General features: G+C 45.1%; 2 protein-coding genes across 2 annotated transcripts in view; one reads left to right on the plus strand and one right to left on the minus strand.

Moving 5' to 3' along the window:
- MBTD1 (mbt domain containing 1) overlaps nucleotides 1-11,146 on the plus strand; it is a 59,605-nt gene extending 48,459 nt beyond the window's left edge. The window contains exon 15 of the mRNA XM_045299309.1: nucleotides 7,970-11,146. Coding sequence (XP_045155244.1) covers nucleotides 7,970-8,088 — 119 coding nt within the window. The 3' untranslated portion in view covers nucleotides 8,089-11,146. The remainder of the gene's footprint in view (nucleotides 1-7,969) is intronic.
- A 4,112-nt stretch (nucleotides 11,147-15,258) lies between these two features.
- Nucleotides 15,259-19,961, minus strand: LOC105978193 (nucleoside diphosphate kinase B). Its single transcript, XM_013005784.2, has 4 exons — nucleotides 19,832-19,961; nucleotides 17,978-18,079; nucleotides 17,114-17,226; nucleotides 15,259-15,528 (listed from the first exon to the last, which is right to left on the minus strand). The coding sequence occupies exons 1-4, from the start codon at nucleotides 19,955-19,957 to the stop codon at nucleotides 15,411-15,413; spliced, it is 459 nt and encodes a 152-aa protein (XP_012861238.1). The 5' UTR covers nucleotides 19,958-19,961; the 3' UTR covers nucleotides 15,259-15,410.
- Nucleotides 19,962-19,997: the final 36 nt, after the last annotated feature.

Here is a 19,997-nt window from a genome sequence, read left to right on the forward strand (position 1 = left end):
AGAAAAGACTTGGAGTCTAATAAACCCTTACCTTCCATAAGCCAAATCTCTCTAGAATGATGCTTATAAGAAACCCAGTTTGATGGCTAATAAAGACTGACCTAAACCAATTTTCCCAAATTTCCTTCCTGTAGTATACTTTACCATTTCTAATGAATTGTTATTGGCATCAATAGCCCAAAAGTGATATTAAATATATTTGTATCGTTGTTTAAATCTTCTTCTCTGCCTGGGAAAGCCATAGGCTTTTCTCTTTGTGAAACTTGTCTTGGAATATTTCATCAGGGATCAGATCATTTTACATATATTTAAAGATAATTTTTTTTAGAGTGGAAAGTGCATTTGGGTATTGAATCAAAATGTTTATGAACTGTTCATTGGAAAACCAGTTTTCCCTGTACACTTTCACTAAGATCACAATAAAGTTTGAAAGGGGAATTGAGAGTTAGTAGGCGACAGAACCCAAAGAGGCCTTCTCGTCTTCTATTGAATGAAGCTGCATGTAGCAATGACAGTGGAGCTGCGTCTCAAACCCGGTTCTGCCAATCACTGTTGTGTAGTGTTAGGCCAGAGTTGGGGAGTCTTTTCTGCCAGGGGCCATTTGGATATTTATTACATCATTCGACAGCCATACTAGTCAAACATTTAACTAACTCACGCCTAATGTGATGACTAGAACCATGTCTCTTCAATGAGGCATACGTCAGCTGGTAATGGTGATTTCGCACAGGTTTTCTACAGCAAAGGCTATTGTTTTAAACCGGAAATAAGGTTTTACCATATAGCCCTAGTGACCATCTGTCTCACAAATAACCAAGAGACTGAAGCAGCAAGAAGAAATTATTATATTCTATCCTCATATTTCTGGTTATGGTCACTTGTTTATGGGTTTTTTAAGTGAGGAACTGCAGTGATGCTTTGCGAAGCAAACACGAATGCGAATCAGCCTCACAGCAGTGATAAAACCCACAGGTCTTTGGCCGGGTCTTCCACATCACCATCAGAGGCTTCCAGCTGCTTCCCAGGTCTGAGGTTCACCTGCAAGAGCTTAGCATCGCAGAGCAGGCGGCCTCAAAATGCTCGCCTCCTGTTTGTAGAAACACCGGGAAGAATTGCCATGACTAAGTCAGTGGACCAACCATGAGTTTAATTGCTGTTGGACACGACTCAGATTTCAGAATTGTCTTCACAACACACAGAACTGCTATATAGTGCCCCGTGGTTTCTTAGAAGAAATTTTCCTGGAAGTTATACACAATTCACAAGCCTCATTCAGTGTGACTCAATGAAGATGCGCCTCTGGTTCATACATTTAACGATTTTAAATTAATGGGATAGGGATATAGGAAGGAAAATGTAATTAATGATGTGGTCATATCAAGTACTCCTTTGGTGATCTTTCTCCATACTAGATCTCTGGGTGCACTTAAAGAATGTATCTGCTGATGTTCCTTAACTACGATGTAACTTTTAATATTATGACATCATCTCTAATGCCTTTGAATTGCCCTTTGTACACAGAGAGGATTTTGAAAAACAGCCCTTCAGCCCTTCATTCCAAACCCTTGGGGCCAGGTGTTTTGTTTTTTTTAGAATTCAGAATTTTTTTTTATTTGGGAAAGATAATGTGTATATAGCATATACTGTCCGACGTCCTTTGCAGACTCTGGGACATTTTCTAAACCCCATTGTACATAGATGTTTGCATTAACTAGGTCAAATAGAGATCATAATAAGTATCACCAAATAAGGTCAGGCTCTGTACAAACATTCTGTGAAGAGACAGGTTGGGTTTTGGAATGAAGAATAAGGAATGGCGCTAGACTAAGAAACAGTCTTCCAAACTACTAAAGAACGTGGGAAACAGCCTGAGTTGTCCACGGCGAGCCACTCAGACCAATAGCAGATGGGCCACAAAGCATTTCATTTGCTTTTAAGTTTGCTTGCAGATTACTATATTCTGGCTCTTTGGATTCATCCTGTAGCTCTTTGGTCCCTTTGTACTTGACATCATTCATCAGTTTGTTCTTTGGTCATTTTTTACAGAAAATAGGCCACTGGAATGGTTGTATTGTATTAGCTGGCCTTGCAGTACTTCGTGCTGTCCCCAAACAGCTGTTACACTCGTCGTTTTGAGAACAAGAGGTACCTTCTGCCAAGAGCATCGTACTAGCTATTTACATAGTGTCTGTCCATTTTGAAAGCCTCTTTTTCTCAAGGTGTAATTATTTTGGCGCTAGCTTTTGACATATCTGTAGTTTTCAGGGGCTACTTTGAGTAGAAGATTGGAGATTCTTCTTGTTCAGCACATTCTTAAAAGGCTAAGTGGTTACTGCACAAGATCTGGGTTAGGCAAATTGAGGTGTACACAGGGCTAGCTTCCAGGTCATTTTACTTAGGGATTTTATCTGATTCCGTTTCTCCTTAGTCCTGATGTTGGGAAGCACAATCTGTGATTGGTCCTTGCCTTGGTCATTATATGCTCTGGAAGAATATAGACAGTGTATCATCAAAATGATAAGAGAGTGCCCTTCAGCTGTCAACCTAAGGCAATGTGCTTTCAGGCTCAGTATTTGAATGCAATTGTGACAAGGTGCAAAATATTTCTTGGTTGGCTGTGAAGCATTGGAGGCTTACTTTATAAAACTGCTGTAACCAAAGAGTTAAGATGTTTGTTTCTAAAGAAATTAGGTTGTTTAAGAATTTACAGGCATTAAAAAAGTTTTAAATTTTTTAAAATTATTTTTTAAAAAGAACTTACAGGCAACAAGCTTTAAATTGTAGAAGTATTTTTCAGATTAAGAATTAAAAGTGTGTCCATCTGTTTCATATTTTTAGCAAATAAATAGTACATATAACACAGAAATGATGAAATCAAGTAAAATGGTCCTGTTTTAGCACGGTCAGAAAAGAGGAATATGCACGAAGTGTGCATATTCTGTAAATAAAGTGTTTTATCTGTTTTCTTAAAGAGTAGATTATGAACCAGAAATTAAGGGACCACATTACATATCAATGAAATCCTGCAACCCAGATAATAAACTGTGCCCTTTGATTTCTGCTCAGAGGCCAGTGTTCTGGCTCATGTGGGCAGGGAGGTAGCCTTTCGCAGGCATCCTCAAACTACGGCCCACGGGCTACATATGGCCCGCCAAGGACATTTATCCGCCCAGTCTGGTGTTTTTGCCCCATTTGTTTTTTTAATTCAAAATAAGATATGTGCATTGTGCATAGGAATTGGTTCATAGTGGTTTTTTTTTTTAACTATAGTCCAGCCCCACGGGTCTGAGGGACAGCGAACAGGCCCCGTTTAAAAAGTTTGAGGACCCCTGCTTTATAGTGTTAATACATCCCACCATTGGGTTCTTCACCCCTCCAGCCAAGTCTGCTGACTTTTGTGGAAGGAAATTAACCAACTGTTTTCCGCACCCAATGCTCTCTCAGGTTAATTTTGCTTTGCTTATTGATTGTGAGTTGGGGCCCAGATCACCACGTTTTCAGAGAAAACCATCTTCCCCGTCACTCCCACCACCACACACACATACACACACACACACACACACACACACACAGAGTCAGGAATCAGACCCCACCCCACACACACCTCTCCTAGTTAGTTATATAATGCACTTTTCGTACCACGCATGTAAGTAGAAGCTTACTTTAGTCTGACTTGATATTTAGAGAGGAAGATGCCAATTGGGAAGAAGCCTGTCAGTTTGTCGAGCCTGCCCCTGACGGGTGGGGTGCGGAGGAGCTTCTCTGGGGACGAAGAGTTGACTCCTCCTCCATATCGAACCCTTCCAGCACAGACAGCCCCGAAGGCCTTCCCTCCTCCCAGCACTAGCCGGGAGGTCAGTCCCGGCCTCAAAACAGGTAATCAGTCACCTCAAGTGCTGGGCCTGGGTGGTGGGAGATGAAGCATGGTCTGGCATGATAAATGCAGACTCATTAAACTTTTCTTTTGCTTTCAACCGAAAATTCATTTTCACTAGTCCTCGATAGTCACTTCACTAGCTGCATCATCAGGGAAGGACTTTTATTTTGAGATAAAACCACTTGCGATAATTGAATTAAAGGAAAGTTGTAGGTGAGATTTATGGAATTGTGAAACAACCAGGAAGGATTATTCCATGGTTTCATTCAACTGATTGAGCATTTTGCATTACACATTTCCACTCCGATTTGGCCTTGGGGGTGAGGGTAGGGGACTGATGAACCTGATGCACAGCTGAGGCTTCCTAGGGCTGAGCTCCCCATCCTGTATGTAGTGTCTCCTCGTGTCAGGAGGGTTTGGGCTCCACGGTGTTTGCTTCTGGCCGTGCTGGAAATGTGATAAGCTGCGTGTGTTTAGTGTTGAATGTGAGTGAACACTGTTGTCATAATGTTCATGTTTATGTATGTGTGCTGCTAATCATGCAAATGGCATGTTTAGGTTAATTGGTTAGACCAAGATGGTAGACTTTTATGGAAGCTTGTGAAAATTGTGCCTTTTGTAATTGCAAATGTGATATTATCACAGGTTCTATCAGAAGGCCAGCTTTGTTTTCAAAGCCAGAGTTTTCACTCCTATCCATTCTGCCATAGCGTGCTCTCTGCTTCTCAGCCACCAGGTTTCATGACTCAGCGTTCTTTAAAATGTGTTCGGTGTGTTGGAAAAACCCAGATGACGCTTAGTATCTGCTTCACTTTTCTCCTCGGCCCTCTGTTGATTGGTATTTTTATGCCTGTAGCTATTAGCCTTTTTTTTTCTTTTCTTTTTTTCCTTTGTGCCATCTTCAGGAGAGTTCTTGATCTTCTACCTCTCTAACAGTGTTCTAGGTCTTCTTCATCCTTCCCATCTTGTTTTCTTCTAAAGGGTACTCTGATAACCCTCTCATCCCTCTAGATCAGGGGTCAGCAAAGTGCGACTCAGTATGTCCTGTGGCTCTGAAGTGGAATTGAAAAGTTTTTAAGGATATTATCCAAATAATGACAATTTCATTTCCTTGAAAAGCCAATCTTATCTGCTCTTAACTGAGAAACCTTCAAAGTCTTATCTAAAGAATATCCCTGCTTCGTTTCTTGTCCGTGTATTTGCTTTAACTCAGTTGTTGTTGTACTTGTTATTTATGAACTAGCTGTCTTTTACCTAACTAAGTTTGGGTACTGTGAGCCCTGAGTGGATTTGGATTTGGAGTGTGCTTTCTGAAAACATTATCCTGATTTTGGAAGTGAGTTATGTTTTGTGAGTGAGAAAATTTGGCTCCTGGCATTGGCAAATCCAATAACAGTTGATGCGCTGAATGGAAATCACGTGGCCTTCGGGGTGACTCGCTTATGCCTCCAGGGTCTGTCGTGTCTGTGGCCCAGGGCACATGTTTGTGGGCGTGGTGTGGGAACTGCAGAGAACATTGCCACTTTAGCTGTCTGAAAGCTTAACTGTTGCGAGAGTTCATTGTTTATGGGCTTGCTAGCTGGGAAAATACTCCTTCGGTTGACTTATCTTCTGAGATGTTAAGTCAGGGATCAACATCAACAAAGTGGCTTGCTTTTTATAAATGAGGAGCTAAAAAGCTGTGTTTGTGTAGGCGACATGCAGCCACCGAATCTCTCCCATTTACCCTTCATCTTGAATGAGGCCAGGAAAGGGGGCGGGGTGGATGATCAGTGTGAAGATAGCCACAGGCTTTACTTTAGGCTCCATGACAACAATGAAAATACACATTAAAACATTCCATCTGAGTGAATGTTTCACCTGTATCTTTAGTGACTTTATTTTAAGCACATCATTTCCACATTTCAACCTGAATTAGAAACATAATCTAGAGATTGGTTGCTATCTATCAGCTAACTTCAGGATGTGCTTAGAATCTCAGCCTACATTTGATTTCTTAAGAACATTGTTTTGAATGGAACATCTTAAAGCACGGTGATTTTTTTTTTCTTTCTCATTCATGTAGCCATCTGACCATCATAAAACAAGATACTGTTTTAGTCAACCTTTTATTGTGGGTACTGCACCTTTAATGAAACGTGGGTTTTGTTTTCTGTTTCCTGTGTTTATTTTCATGGCATTCCTACAATGTCCCCAAACACTTTATGGATGCATGCTTGGCTCGAGTGAAGGAGAACTGTCATGCATTGTATTGCATTACGTAGCCTTTTAAAGAACAAAAGAACTGCACAGCCTTGTTTACAAGTCAGCAGTCTGATTTGGCTGTTGCTGCTGTAGGCATAGAATATATTCACTTTTCTGTCTTTGGGCTATTAAATTTTGCCTAACCAAAACCACAACAAGCACCAGAGTGAAGTAACATGAGGTGGCTCCTCAGAACATAAGGCTTTTCCATTAGTAAATGAGATGCCAAGGACCATGATTTTTTTAGTTGCCACTAAAATCAAGGCATGAGCTGTTTCCCTGTGGCTACAGTGTTTGTCCTGAAAGGCATAACCATTTTTATATTGTTGTTCTTCCTCCAGTAGTAACGGTAGGACCCATAATGAAGAAAAGACCCTGAGCTCGAATTGGGAGCCAGGTCCATACAGAGGCCATGAGTGACGTATGCTGTTGGTGTGGTGAGTGGAGGGGACCTCACTCATCATGGCCACTTGAGCATGCTAAGCTCATGCTGGCCACTCTTCCCTGCCTTCCAGGTTTTGATGTGAAATCTCTCATTTCACAGTATCTTATTCCTGGGGGAGGTATGACATCTGATTTAGCGGACCTCTGTGTGCTGAAGATGTTGAAGGCTCACGTTCTTCACGGGACTTGATTGCAAGGACTGTTTATACTCTATGATTCTTGACCGTTTCCATTTCTCTGAAGCAGTATCTCACACACACACACACACACACAGAGACCGGAGCATCTCAGAGAGGTCTACAATTACAGGTTAGATGTTAGCCCCCAGCTGAGCTCGCCACATGGAGGAGCAATGCACAGATTCTACTAGAAAAGTAAAGAGGAAGTCTTGAAGGAACTGACTACTCAGACTACTGGATAGTTTTGTTGAGGAGCAGTGGCAAGTAAAGAGGGTTTTATAAAAGACTAGGAAATTTTCAAAGTTAAACTTGGCCTGAAATATTTGCCTAGGAGCAGTGTTGGGCCCAGGAAGAAGTCGGTGGCACGCCCTCTTCCACCTGGCCCAGGCATCTGACAAGCACTGTCCATCAGAGTCCTGACTAGCATTACAGCTCCACTGTGGATGGAGAAGGCAGCTGTAACTATCCAGAAACTTTAAGCCCACAATGGTAGAAACTAAAGAACTGTTCCATGGAAATAGATAGAAGACCTGGGGCATGACCTATTGTTAAATTGAGGGCTACCTGTACTACTTGTTTTAATTAAAAAGCAAATCACCAGATAAGTCAGGCATTATTACTAGATGTGGTAGCACTTTTTCACCAATTTTCTTATTGCTGGTGTCAACATAAAATATATAGATATAGATACCTCAAAAGAAAATTTTTAAGTAATAAAATGATTGCCAGACTTGATTTCATTTTTAATTAAAAGTACATATATATTTTCATTGGATCTTTTCAGTATCCTTATTATCCTTGGGGATAATAAGATTATATTAACGTCATTGATTGTGCTACTCTTTATTCCATGTCGTGGTTCAGGACCAACCATATCTAAAATGTCATTTGTAATAGACACTGACAGAAAAGTGAATACTTAATCATAAGGAATTCTAATTCATGTAACCAAATTAGTAAGCTCTAATTGGATCTCCCATGACGGTGTCCAATGAATATACAGCGTGGCACCTAGAGCATTTCCTTAATTAGCGACTACCGGACTTCGAAAATGAAAGCCAGTTGCTTGTACTTGAGCCCAATTTGAGAGTTCATGGCAGTCCTCAGACTCCTGGTGGTGGTATTACGGCGTGTGGAGACTTTCTCAGAGCTGGTGGCACATGAAGGTGGAAGGCACTCTGGATCCCCTAGGAGGACTCCCTGACACGCTCTTTCTCTCTCATAGTGACTGCACTGCAGCTGAAGGAGGAGCTGCTGGACGGAGAGGAGTACCATTTCCTCCAGGGAGCGTCTGACCAGGAGAGCAATGGCTCTGCCAGCTTCTACATCAAACAGGAGCCATGAGGCAGCTCAGAACCCACCCACAGGCGGGAGGGGCAGCGTTTCACACAGGACGATTTATAGCAATCCAGCTGTACAGGGGGGCTCTTCTACTACTGGGACATTTTGCTAAACATAGAAAATTTCAGTTCCAGATTTTTCAGGTGGGTGGGGAAACTATTTTAGCCCGGGAGGAAATTTTTCAATTTATAAAGATGGACAATTTTTGTGTTGTATTTGAAGCTTTTGAAAGAATTTTGTAATATTTTCCAAGTTTGGATTTATGTGCATTGTTAACAAGAACTGAAACTCTAACTTTTTGGTAAAATTAAAATTTTAGGTAGCAGGATTGAAGGAAATTATTTCAGAAGGCTATCGGCATAAATGCAAATGAACTGTCATTACAAATGAACCTTTTTTTGGTACCTGTTGGGAGACGTTGGGATGTTTAGAAGTTAGGCCAGTCACACCTCCAGCTTCCTGTGCTGCAGACTTATGCAACTGAGCCCCAGCCGGCTGCCCACCCGCCTGCAGGGGGGCTCTCACCACAGACCACGGAAGGAACGGGAAGTGAATTTTGCTCGTGACCATTTTGTTGCAGCCCGTTTTAAAGGTTTGTGCAGAAATGTTTTTCATTCTGTGAAAAAAAAGTTATTTGGAGTTCTATATGAAACTGGAAGAACTCTGGATACGTTTTTATATGTTCTTTTAATTAATTAAAAAAAGATTAAAATTTTCCTAACACTAAAGTGTTAAACTGGAATGGTTGATAGGATATACAGGATCTCAGCCTACATGTTGAGGGGTTGGGGAAAATGCAATATTGTCCTAAGTTTGCTTTCTTTTTCTTACTGAAATATACTCCCCAGCAGGGAATCTGATAGTTCTCTGCCAGCCGTCTCTCCCCACCTGTGAGACAGTAGTTGGGATGACCACACCCCCAAACAGATGTTCTGTGTTAGCAGGAGAATCAAAATCTCCGCGAGGCCAAAATAAGTTCAGGTTTCATAATCATTCCAGCTCTGCTTTAACTATCCTGAGTTTTTTTAGAAACTAAATTGAAAAAGAATTGCTTTTATTTTCTGAAAAATTCCATCTCTGTAGTAGGCGTTGTCTTTAGCTGTTCAGAATTATTTTTTAAAACAATAACTGATTTGGACCATTTTAAACATTCCCTGTTTTAAGTTCCTATCGCTTCCTTTTAAAAAGGATGCAAGGGTCAATTGGTGAAAAGGTTTGCTCTCTGCATTTTCTCACTTTCCACCGAGCTGTGACTGAAATGAGAGCTCCGGCGTTTACCAGTGAGGTTCAGAAACTAAACTCTCAGGAATTAATTGCATCTGTGTGCTTCTGGGTCTTAGCCCGGCCTCTTCAGAGTGGTAATGTTGACCATCTCCTCTGGAACATAGGCAGGGCTGATTAGAAATTAATCAAAGTGATTAACCTCTGCAGCCCTTCAACCTATGGAATGCTTTAAAAATGCTAATGGAAAGCCCCAGGAGACCATTTTAGTAGGTAAGTTTTTGTTTGAATTTTAAAATGCATAGAACATTAAAAACCAGCAATTTATTTTCTAAAATATTGCTCTACTTTTGGGTATAAAACATTGGTAATACGCACAGGTTTACCTCATTCTATGCAAGAGGGGTTAATAACATAAGGTTTTGTAGTTGCTACTGGAAGTAAAATTTGTTACTTTATAGTGTAAGAATGTATGGAATTGCATGTCAACATTTCTTAATACTGACTCTTGGGAGGGGCACTAAATGCAGATCATATCAACACAGATCGATTCTCATGTGTCAAATGTATGTGAATTCAGCTGTTAAATTACTGGATATTTATCTTAACATTGCTGGGGGGGGCCTACTGTAAAATGTGACATTCTCACACTTCCCAAGTCTTTAACTTTTAAGCATCTTCCCATAAACTTAAAGCCTACAAGACTTCTAAAGCAGGAAGTTCCGTTAGTCTGCACACACCCAGGCCTCTGGTTGCCATGATGCCGGCAGTTGTAGGGCGGGCCCAGGGGAACAGTACACCAAGAGGAGCCAGTCAGTCCTGGGGATTCGCTCTATGAAATGCTCATTTGTCGCCAGATTAGATACGCTTCCAATCCTGCAGCAAAACCAGGCTGAGTGATGGTGAATTTCCTGCCCACTCATGAAGTGTGTGTGTGTCTTGTCTTGATCCCTGACCAACAGCTAAAAGTTGGTAAGGGCTCTCTACAGTCTAAACACAAGCTGAAGCCTCTTCACGATTCAGGCGCTAACTCCTCCTGCTGGTGAACGGAAAACACCAGTTACTGCGGAGGAGACTGATGTCTTAGCCATAATTCAAGTCATCTAACTCCGTCCCCCAGTCCTCTCTCAGTTCAAAGTCACTGCTGACCTGGGGGGGTGATTATTTTTTTTCTTGTTAGAATTATTTGGGGACTTTTGGTAATTTAAATTCTTTAACCTTTTCCTTGCTGTGTATGAGGAAAGCTAAAGCTGTTATCAACTTATTCTACGGATACTAACACGGGTTTTCAGTGTTTGTTTGTTTTTTATTATTATTTTGCGTGATGTGAATGCCCTCTCCCATCAATATTTGTATTATGGTGCTATATATTTGGTAATGATCCTTTAATATTGGGAAGGGATTTTTTAAAATACTGTGATTGAACTGGGTTTCTTCCTTTGATTTTCATCTTTTAAATCAAGCCACAGTCCTTTATACAAAAGAAAAGCATCTGTCCCCGGGTGAGTCTTTGGAGGACAGAGGTCGAAGTAAACTGCATACGGTTTCTACATCGTTGCTGTATGTATTTGATATCTAGATCAATATCTGTACAAATTCAGTCTTTTATTTTCTTGGTAACTTGTGATCGCCGAGAAAGTGTTTGAAACTTTCTCATGAAATGTATATAATGGCGTGAAAATTTCCTTCAGAGAAATTTATGTTCCTTTCATTTTTACCAAATTGCAAATTTTCAGCATGGATGTGAAAAGCATTAAGATTATAACTTTGTGTACACGAAAAATAATTCACTAAATTTGCCCTTTTTTTACACAAAATAAAATGTCAACATTAAGTTGTACTTGAACATTTCTTTAATCTGCTTTTGAGGGGTTCTGTCAGAATGCTGAATGTCTTCTCTGAGCAAGTCAGAGAGGGATGCGTGAAAGGGGGGCAACTCGCTCAATGGGCCTGAGGTGTAGGCCACACTGGAGGGCTGTGTCATTCACGGGGCAGGGTGGATGCAAGCAGTTGCTATTTTCGGGCACTTATATGGAAGGTTGATGGTTCTAGTGCATCCCGAGGCACCTTGGAACAAAGGCTTGGCAATTGACTACTGAGAAGTTTTACTCCAGCACACATGGGGTTACCATCAGTCAGGGCTATGGGTGTGGTGAGCAAGGTTGGGTGCAAATTGGAATTGCACAGAAAGGTGGGGCTGGAGGGAAAGGGCAACCACCGCAGCAGCAAAGAGAAACATGAAAATCTTGTTTCAAAGTTGTGCGGCTTCTAAAGGAGGTTTGTTTGCCTTTTTGTCTTTAAATTCCATCAGCCAAGTGGACAGTGTAGAATTGCCTCTCCAGCTCCTGCTGTTTGTATTAGATGAAGGTAAAGAAGCCCTCCCCCCACCGGCTCTGGGTAAAAGGCCCTTTTCCGGTCTTGGACAAGTTTAGCAATGTAGGATAGTACTGAGGGGAGTGCATCTCCAGCTTCGATGCTGTAGAGTAACATTTCAAGTCAACTACTTTCTACCCTGCTGCCTGCTTTAAAAGGCCGAACAATTGTTCTAAAGCAGCAGTACTCAGCCTGTGGGTCAGGATGCCTTTGGGGTCGCCGGATTCATAACAGTAGCAAAATGACAGTGATGAAGTAGCAATGAAAATGATGGTTGGGGGGTCACCACCACATGAGGAACTGGATGAAAGGGTCGCGGCTGAGGAAGCTTGAGAACCACTGTTGTAAAGCAAACTACTTGCCACCAAGTTGGTTGCCACTGAAAGAGACTCACTGGGACTAGCAAACCCGCCTCCGCCTCCGCCTCCGCGGGGTTTCCTAGGCAGTCTCCATGGCAGCAAGCATGCGTCAGTCTAGTACTTCTGCCTACCCTTTCATAGTCCCCACAGCAACCAAACTCGGGGGGCTGTCAAGTCGATTCCGGCTCAGGGACACGATATACAACTGCCCCTGTGGGTTTCTAGAACTAAACTCCAAGCCGCCTTTCTCCCTTGGAGCGCCTGTGGTAGGTTCGAGCCCCCACCCAGCCTTGCAGTTAGCAGCCCAATGCAAAACTTACACTACCCCACCAGGCAGGGCTTGTCACCTCACGGTGCCTCAGTCACTGCTCTGGTAAATTGTTAGTAACTCCTGAACTCAATTTACCGAGGAAACTCATCTGCCGAGAAGCATGTAAGAATTTAAAGAAAAGCCGAAGCTGAGAGAGAGGCAGGGTGGGGTGGGGGGGGTGGCTATTGGACCAGCTGTGGTCCAGGCACCCGGTCAGCCACTTCATGGGAGTTCTTTGTTGCATGGTGGTGACATTGTGTCCCCTCCTGTAGGTTTCCATTGCCTCTTAAGGAACTTGCTCGATTTGGGGGGGGGGGGGGGGGGGTGGCGGTAAACCTGGACCACTTGCTAAGTCCTTCCTCTAAAAATGAAGGTACATTTCTGTGTTGACTAAAGCAGTTGAGGGATTAACAAGTACAATGGCAGGGAGCAACACCTCATCTCTAACCTCAGGGAAAGGCCAAGCTCAGATGCGCCTAAGGTGACCAGACATCCCGCTTTTGGCAGGACAGTCCCGATGTTTAACAATTTGTCCCGCGTCCCGAGGCGTTTTAAAAAAGTCCCAATTTTTGGAAAGAATGCACGACAAGCTAGAGTATACGGTTTTCGGCTGCCATGTGGCTATTTCGCCAGGATATGAGTTTTATCAATGGTGTCCCGCTTTACCTTAATCTACCCTCCAACCTTTTTTTTTTTTTTTTACCAATTCTGACACCATCCAAAGCTCCCATAGCACTTATTATGGGTTCGGTAATTCTGATTGCCACACAGACAATATTCGTTTAAAGCAGTGGTTTTCAACCTGTGGGTCGAGACCCCCTTTGGGGGTGGGGGTCAAACAACCCTTTCACGGGGGTCGCCTAAGACCATTGGAAAACACATGATTCATCACAGTAGCAAAATTAGTTAAGTAGCAATGAAAGTAGTTTTATGGTTGGGGCTCAGCTCACCACCACATGAGGAATTGTATTAAACGGTTGCAGCATTAGGAAGGTTGAGAACCTGACTTAAAAGGGTTTATTGGGGGAAGCAACAGGTCACAATCCAGTTACCAAGCTACTCAAAATGTTCCTTTAATCAGGACCGCCTCCTCTCAGCAACCCCTATAAGCAATACCCCCGCCCCTTGGCCTCAGCCCTTCCTAGGCAAGTGTTACAAAGCCCTTCTCTGCTGATAAGTGCCCAGTCTGCCAGTAAGCATGGAAGAAAAGCCTTTTCATGCCCATTCTGTTGCCACTGCTACTCCACCTGTCACAGAATTTGTCGCAGGCATCGAAGCTCAGTGCAGGAATCTTGGGTCCTGACAGTTAAGTCAGTTATTGAATGTGGGTCTTCCAGCGAGTCTTGGTAAGGAGGTGACTACTGATAGGATTATGGGATTCAGCTGTGAGGTTAACAGGGTGACCTGGCAGCCCAAGAGCCAAGCTGCACATTGAAGCTCCTGATCCAGGAGACAGCTTTGACACCAAGGGAGCAGGAATGTGCCGCAGACCAGTAGATTTCCTAGGCCACATAGCCAGTCAAGCTGAGTGCTTTGGGGTAGGAGGCTGGCTTGTGAAGTGGGTGCCTCTGGGCACTTCATGGGAGGAGCTGGCTGCCTTTGGATTGCAGTTTAGAGCATAGCAGCATGTCATTTGGGGCATTTATGAACAGCCCTAAAAGAGCGAACAGTGCCCAAGCAGGGCAGTCTAGGCTAAAAGGCTGAGGACCAGAGGCCTGCCTGCAGGCATGATAGACAAACTGTCCTGATTAATACTATGCCCTGAACACTTCTCACCTGAACATAGCCCATCAACTTCCATAATGAACGATAGTCCCGAGTGTAATCTGTGTGGTCACTGCACGGAGTTGTAGAATCCAGCTGAAAAGTAGTGTGCTGTGGTAGGGGACAGTTGGTGCCAAAATAAGGTTAAAAAGGGATGGAAGGGGGCTTACGTGGAGAGCATGTTTTGAGGATGATGGTAACGAATGTACAAATGTGGCTTATACAATTGACCTAAGTATGGATTATAATGAGCCCCCAATGACTTTTTTAAAAAAGGGATGGAAGGTGGAGGCATGGACCCTCTCTTCCTCCCCTTCCCCCCACTTCCAGGTTTCAAGGATGCACTCCCCACTGGCTCTCTCTTCTGGCTCATCAAGAACACCTTTTCACCTCTGGGATGGCTTGGTTTAAACCTAGCAGACCAGCAAAATTAGCCAGCAGAGTTCCACATGACTTACCTACAGGGCCTACTCTCTAAAGGTGGCATCAGTGTAACTTATCTGCATTCTCAGCAAGCTATCCAGGCTCCTGGGTGGGGCAGACATTTGATGGCAATTACAAATACTAACAGCTGTTACATGTGAGGCTGTAACCTGCAGTTTGAAACCACCAGCTATTCCTTGAAGTGAAAAATAAGGCTTTCTACTCCATAAGTCTCAGAAACCCACGGAGCAGTTCTACCCTGTCCTGTCAGGGTCACTGTAAGTCGTAATCTAGTCGATGACCAAGATGTGTTGAGGTAGCTACAAAGGCCACATCCAGTGTACTGCCTTAGTTCTTTTAGATTGGAGACCAGTACAGTGCTCCACTGCTCCACCCCTCTCCTTGCGTTCTTCCCTCAGTCTTGAAATACATAAAAATACAGAAGACATCAAGAGGAGGGTCAGACCACTGTCCCACGGCACCTTCGCATCAGTTCCTGCTCAGGGATCTGGTCAGAACAGCCCCATAGCATACCTCATCTTCCTCCTCCCGAGCAGCTGGTGGGGTCCAACCGCCGGCGTTCAGGCTAGCAGGCCAGTGCTTCACCGCCATGCCATCAGGATTCCCGCCAACCAGGATCAATTAGCTCTACAAAGTGTGAGGCCAGCCAGGGAAACAAGTCACCTCCTCCAGCACCCAATCAAGTAAGCACAAGCGGCCACACCCAGTCTCCAAAGACTTTATTGTATTGGTCAGTGTGCTTTGGAAGGAGACAGGACATCAATCCTACTGCTTCCAACCCCAGAAGAAGAGCTGTACACAGGACAGGCACAGTGCCAAAGGGCCCACAGAGATGGGACTGCTTTGTCCGCCTCTTACTCGTAGATCCAGTCATAGCAACAAGACTTGTAGTCTACCAGTTCCTCCGGCTTAAACCAGAGGCTGATTTCTTTCTCAGCGCTCTTGACCGAATCACTGCCATGAATGATGTTCCTGGGAAACAAAGCAAAGGCTAGTTAACCGTGTGTGAAAGTCCTTAACCAGGTCTGTTGACATTGCAAAACCACGGACAGGCGACAGGCAGACCCCAGCAGCAGCAGCCAAATGGCCATTGGAAGCAGATTGTTTTTTTTCTTGCACCTTCGTGTGAAAGTTTAGACCAAGCTGGTTTCCATTCACACACATTCTCTTTTGTGACTTTGATCATAACCCCCAGCCCCCACAATGGAACTGCAGGCTTCACACTTTCTTCCAGGTTTCCAGGGCCCTCCCCGCCTTCAGAGCTTTGACCCTGGCATATGCCACCCTTTGGATCTCATCCGGCTGATTCCGTCACTCTCTCATGGTAATGTTCACCTGGCAGGTGTATTCTCTTTTGGCTGCAAGTTGAGCCACGAGGGGGAGTTCTGTCCCAGGGAAGGTCTAAGGGCCATAATTTTCGGGCAAAGTGTATCTTAAAAGCAATCATAAAAACACCCCCAGTCAACTTTTATTCTGCTTCCAAGTGTTTGCCTCTAGACAGCGGTTGTACCCCAAGATTGCATAGGCCATCAAACTCAAGTCAAAAAACCAAGCTCACTGCTGACTGGTTTTCCAAGGCTACAAATCTTTGTGTATTAAAAGATCATTTTACTGGGGGCCCTTATAGTTCTTAGAACAATCCATACATCAACTGTATCAAACTTATGTGTACATATGTTGCCATCATTATTTTCTAAACATTTACTTTCTATTAAGCCCTTGGCATCAGCTCCCCCACCCCTCGTGACCCCTTGATAATTATTTTCCTATCTTACACTGACTGCTGTCTCCCTTCTCCCATAGTTTCTGTTGTTCGTCCCCTTTCCCTCCCCTCCTGGTATCGCTACTTCCATTCCTGTTCCTGGATTCCGTGTCATGCGCTCTTCTAGCCCGCAGTGAAAGGCAAGACTAGGGTCATATTAGTGCGGGGTGAGAAAGCCTCAAGGGACCAGAGGAAGGAATGTAAATCTTTGTGGCTGTAGAAGCCTGCCTCGCCCACAGACTGGGCGGTGGTTTCAAACTGCTGACCTTGTCCTTTGCAGCCCAACATGCAACCAGGACTGAGGTCACCAGGCTTCTTAAGTAGTGAAGACCGTAGGGCCACTCGGATGTGAGGCTTGCGTAATCAGGGGTTATTTATCTCTGCAGAATTCCCTTACACTTGGGACTCAGAGCCTAACCAGAAAAGACAACAAGCCTGTTAGGGACCATGACTTTAAGTGCTTACACCCACTTTATTCCATCTTGAGTCCCACAGCTCTGTAGTCAGCCAGACCATGAACTCAGCAGAGGAAGGTAGGGCGGGGCTGCAGCCCGCTCCTTTCCCTGCTCCTGGCACTTGTGCTGAGTCACACAGATCTACCCCCAGCGGCAGAAGCACAATAGCTTCTTTAAAAATTGTTAACTATCACAGTATCTCCGTTTGAGACAGCTTTTATCCTGTGATGACACCCAATTTCAAATTATTTCCGAAATAGGGATAGCCCAACAAAATTTGCGTTCTAGCCCATGGGAAAGCCTTGGAGGGAACGTGCTCACTCCTCTCCCCAGGACTCACCTGCCGACTTGAATGCAGAAGTCCCCTCGGATGGTGCCTGGCTTAGAATCCGCTGGGTTGGTCTCTCCCAGCATCACCCGGCCCGTCTTCACCACATTCAGCCCCTCCCAGACCTTGACAGAGAGAGGCTTTGCATCAGATCCGCCACCCAGAGCACAGTCACTCCTAACCAACAGCACTCGCCCATCCGACCCATCTCTAGCGAGCAACTGAAATAACTGTATCCTTTCTGTAAGCAAAGAAGAAACCCCACTGCCACCACCCCTTTTTAAAATTAATAAATCATGTTATAAGGGGCTCTTACCACAATCCATACACCAATTGAATCAACATGTATATTACGTTGCCATCATCCTTTTCAAACTTTTTTTTTTTAATCATTTTATTAGGGGCTCATACAACTCTCATCACAATGCATACACACATCAATTGTGTAAAGCGCATGTGTACATTCATTGCCCTCATCAGTCTCAAAACATTTCCTCTCCACTTAAGCCCCGGGCATTAGGTCCTCATTTTTCCCCTCCCTCCCCGCTCCCCCCTCCCTCATGAGCCCTTGATAATTTATAAATTGTTATTTTGTCATGTCTTGCCCTGTCCGACGTCTCCCTTCACCCACTTTTTGGTTGTCCATCCCCCAGGGAGGAGGTCACACACAGTTCCTTCAAACATTTTCTTTCTGTTTGAGTCCTTGGTATTAGCTCCTTTCATCCCTCCAGCCCTCATGGACACCCCCCCACCCCCCGATAAATTATTATTTTCATATCTTACACCATCCACTGTCTTCCTTTGCCACAAATGTATCCATTTTAAAGCCCCTTCGCACCCCTTGGTTCCCACAGCCCGTGCCCCAAAGGCCCTCACCATGGCCACAATTGGTCCCGAGTTCATGTACTTCACCAGCCCTGGGAAGAAGGGGCGGTCTTTCAGGTCAACGTAGTGCTGCTTCAGGTGTTCCTCGGAGGCCTGGCATTAGAGAGCAGTCAGGGAATCCGCCAGCCAAAGGAGCTCAGAAACGGCTCCACCCATCCTCACCAGCCCCTACCAACATGGGAGATTGGGTATTTCCGGCCTGGAGTCTTGAGGAGCCCCGGTGGCACAGCGAGCCGCTGACCACAAGGTCAGTAGTTCCAAAACCAACCAGACACAGGAAAGATGAGGCTTTCTACTCCTGCAAAGCGTGGCCTTCTCGGAAACCCACGGGGGCAGTTCTACCCAGTGAGAAGCGACTTGATAGCCATTTGTTTTGTTGAGTTCTCCACCTTCCTAATGCCACGACCCTTCCTTTCACACAGCTCATGTGGTGGCGACCCCCAACTATAAAATTATTTTCGTTGCTACTTCATCACTGTCATTTTGCTACTGTTATGACCCAGGCAACCCCTGTGAAAGGGTCACTCAACCCCCAAAGGGGTCGCAACCCACAGGTTGAGAACTGCTGCCTAAGGAGTTTATAAAAACCAATCCAAACCACAAAATCTGGCCATTGCAACCGACCAGAGACATGCCCATAATGTGAGTGGTTGAGGATCTCAGCGCAGGAAGTTAAACCAGGACCATCCCTTAAGGACAACCAGGAGAGACTGGCAGCCCCCACGTTCCTCAAAGTCTGCTTTCCACCACTTTGCTGCACCTACAGGAGTGCCCTTTTCACCCATGGAAAGAAATCCACGAGGATTGTTGCTTTTAGGAAAATACTGCGTAGAGTCAAAGTTTGAAAAGAAGGCGCTCTTTAACGACAAGCATTCAGGGTCTGTTTCGTGGTGCAAGCTGTCTGCAGGAACCCCCAGCAGTGATGACAGGACCAGCCCCTCCCCAGGAGGTCAGCACCTCAGGGTCCAGACCCCACAGCTTTGAGCTGTGTCTGCAAACGCCCTAAAGGGGCTTCAAAATGTTAGGGGAGATGATCTCTTAATTTCTTTTGTTGTTGTTTTTTGGGGGGTTTTGTTTTTCAAATTCTTTGAAGCTCCCTCGCATTAGTGTTAGGGTTTATGTACTATTCGGTTGTTTCGGGGGATCCGGGAATCCTCAGAAACAATTGCTGCATTGCTTTTTGCCATTTGGGCTTCGAAAGGTTTCACAGCATGCTCCACTTTCAAATACCCGGGGGAACCATAGACCAGGGAGATGCCCTTTGAAATCAGCCTAGCAGATGTTACCTGAGAACATGCTCCTCCTAGCGAATGAGGCTGGTTGCAATTTTAGTACCTTATACTTATTCTGTAAAGTTTAGGGTCCAGATCTGTGCAGTTTCATGTGGAACATATACGGAAGCTAAAGGGAGTCTGCGGAAAACGGGCGGAGCAAGGGACACCCACCTAAAATCTCCAGCCCCTCCAAGTTTCTAAAGCACCAAGAGGGCCGCAGGCCTCCACCCGTGCATCCGGTGGGCCACGTGGGCCCGGGGAACGGGGTTCGAGGCGCAGGCTTTCTTCCACTCGCTGCTGCCCCCCAGCGACGAACGGGCAGGGTGTCAAGTCCACGCGGACACGGAGCCGGAGTCACGTTACCTCTTAACCTTCCCAAGGGCGTCGGTCACGGGCCGGGTCTCGGAAAAGGCAGCCCCGCCTCGGCGCGCCAGGGAGCCCGGGGAGGGGGCGTCGACGGCAAGGGATTCATCCCGCGGGGTCAAAATGAGCAAAGGAACCCGGGCAAGCCGCTACCGCGGGGTTGGGCCACCAGGGACAGGCCACGGAGCGCGGCGAGGGGACCCCGTACCTGAACGAGCTTCATGCCCACCAGACGGAAGCCCTTCTGCTCAAAGCGCTTGATGATGTCGCCCACCAGGCCGCGCTGGACGCCGTCCGGCTTGATGGCGATGAAGGTGCGCTCGCTGTTGGCCATGGTGCTGCGGGGGAGAGGTCCGGTCAGGGCCCGGCGGCCG

Source organism: Echinops telfairi, unplaced genomic scaffold (genome assembly GCF_000313985.2).
Source record: "Echinops telfairi isolate 266 unplaced genomic scaffold, ASM31398v2 ScPeMD7_7458;HRSCAF=8496, whole genome shotgun sequence".
NCBI classification, from domain to species: domain Eukaryota; kingdom Metazoa; phylum Chordata; class Mammalia; order Afrosoricida; family Tenrecidae; genus Echinops; species Echinops telfairi.

Coding starts and splice junctions, on each gene's coding strand:
- LOC105978193 (XM_013005784.2), bottom strand. CDS start 19,957: ATGGCCAACAGCGAGCGCACCTTCATCGCCATCAAGCCGGACGGCGTC. Junction 17,227..17,977: donor CGGGACCAATTGTGGCCATG/GTGAGGGCCTTT, acceptor CTCTCTGTCAAG/GTCTGGGAGGGGCTGAATGT. Junction 15,529..17,113: donor TTCTGCATTCAAGTCGGCAG/GTGAGTCCTGGG, acceptor TTTGTTTCCCAG/GAACATCATTCATGGCAGTG.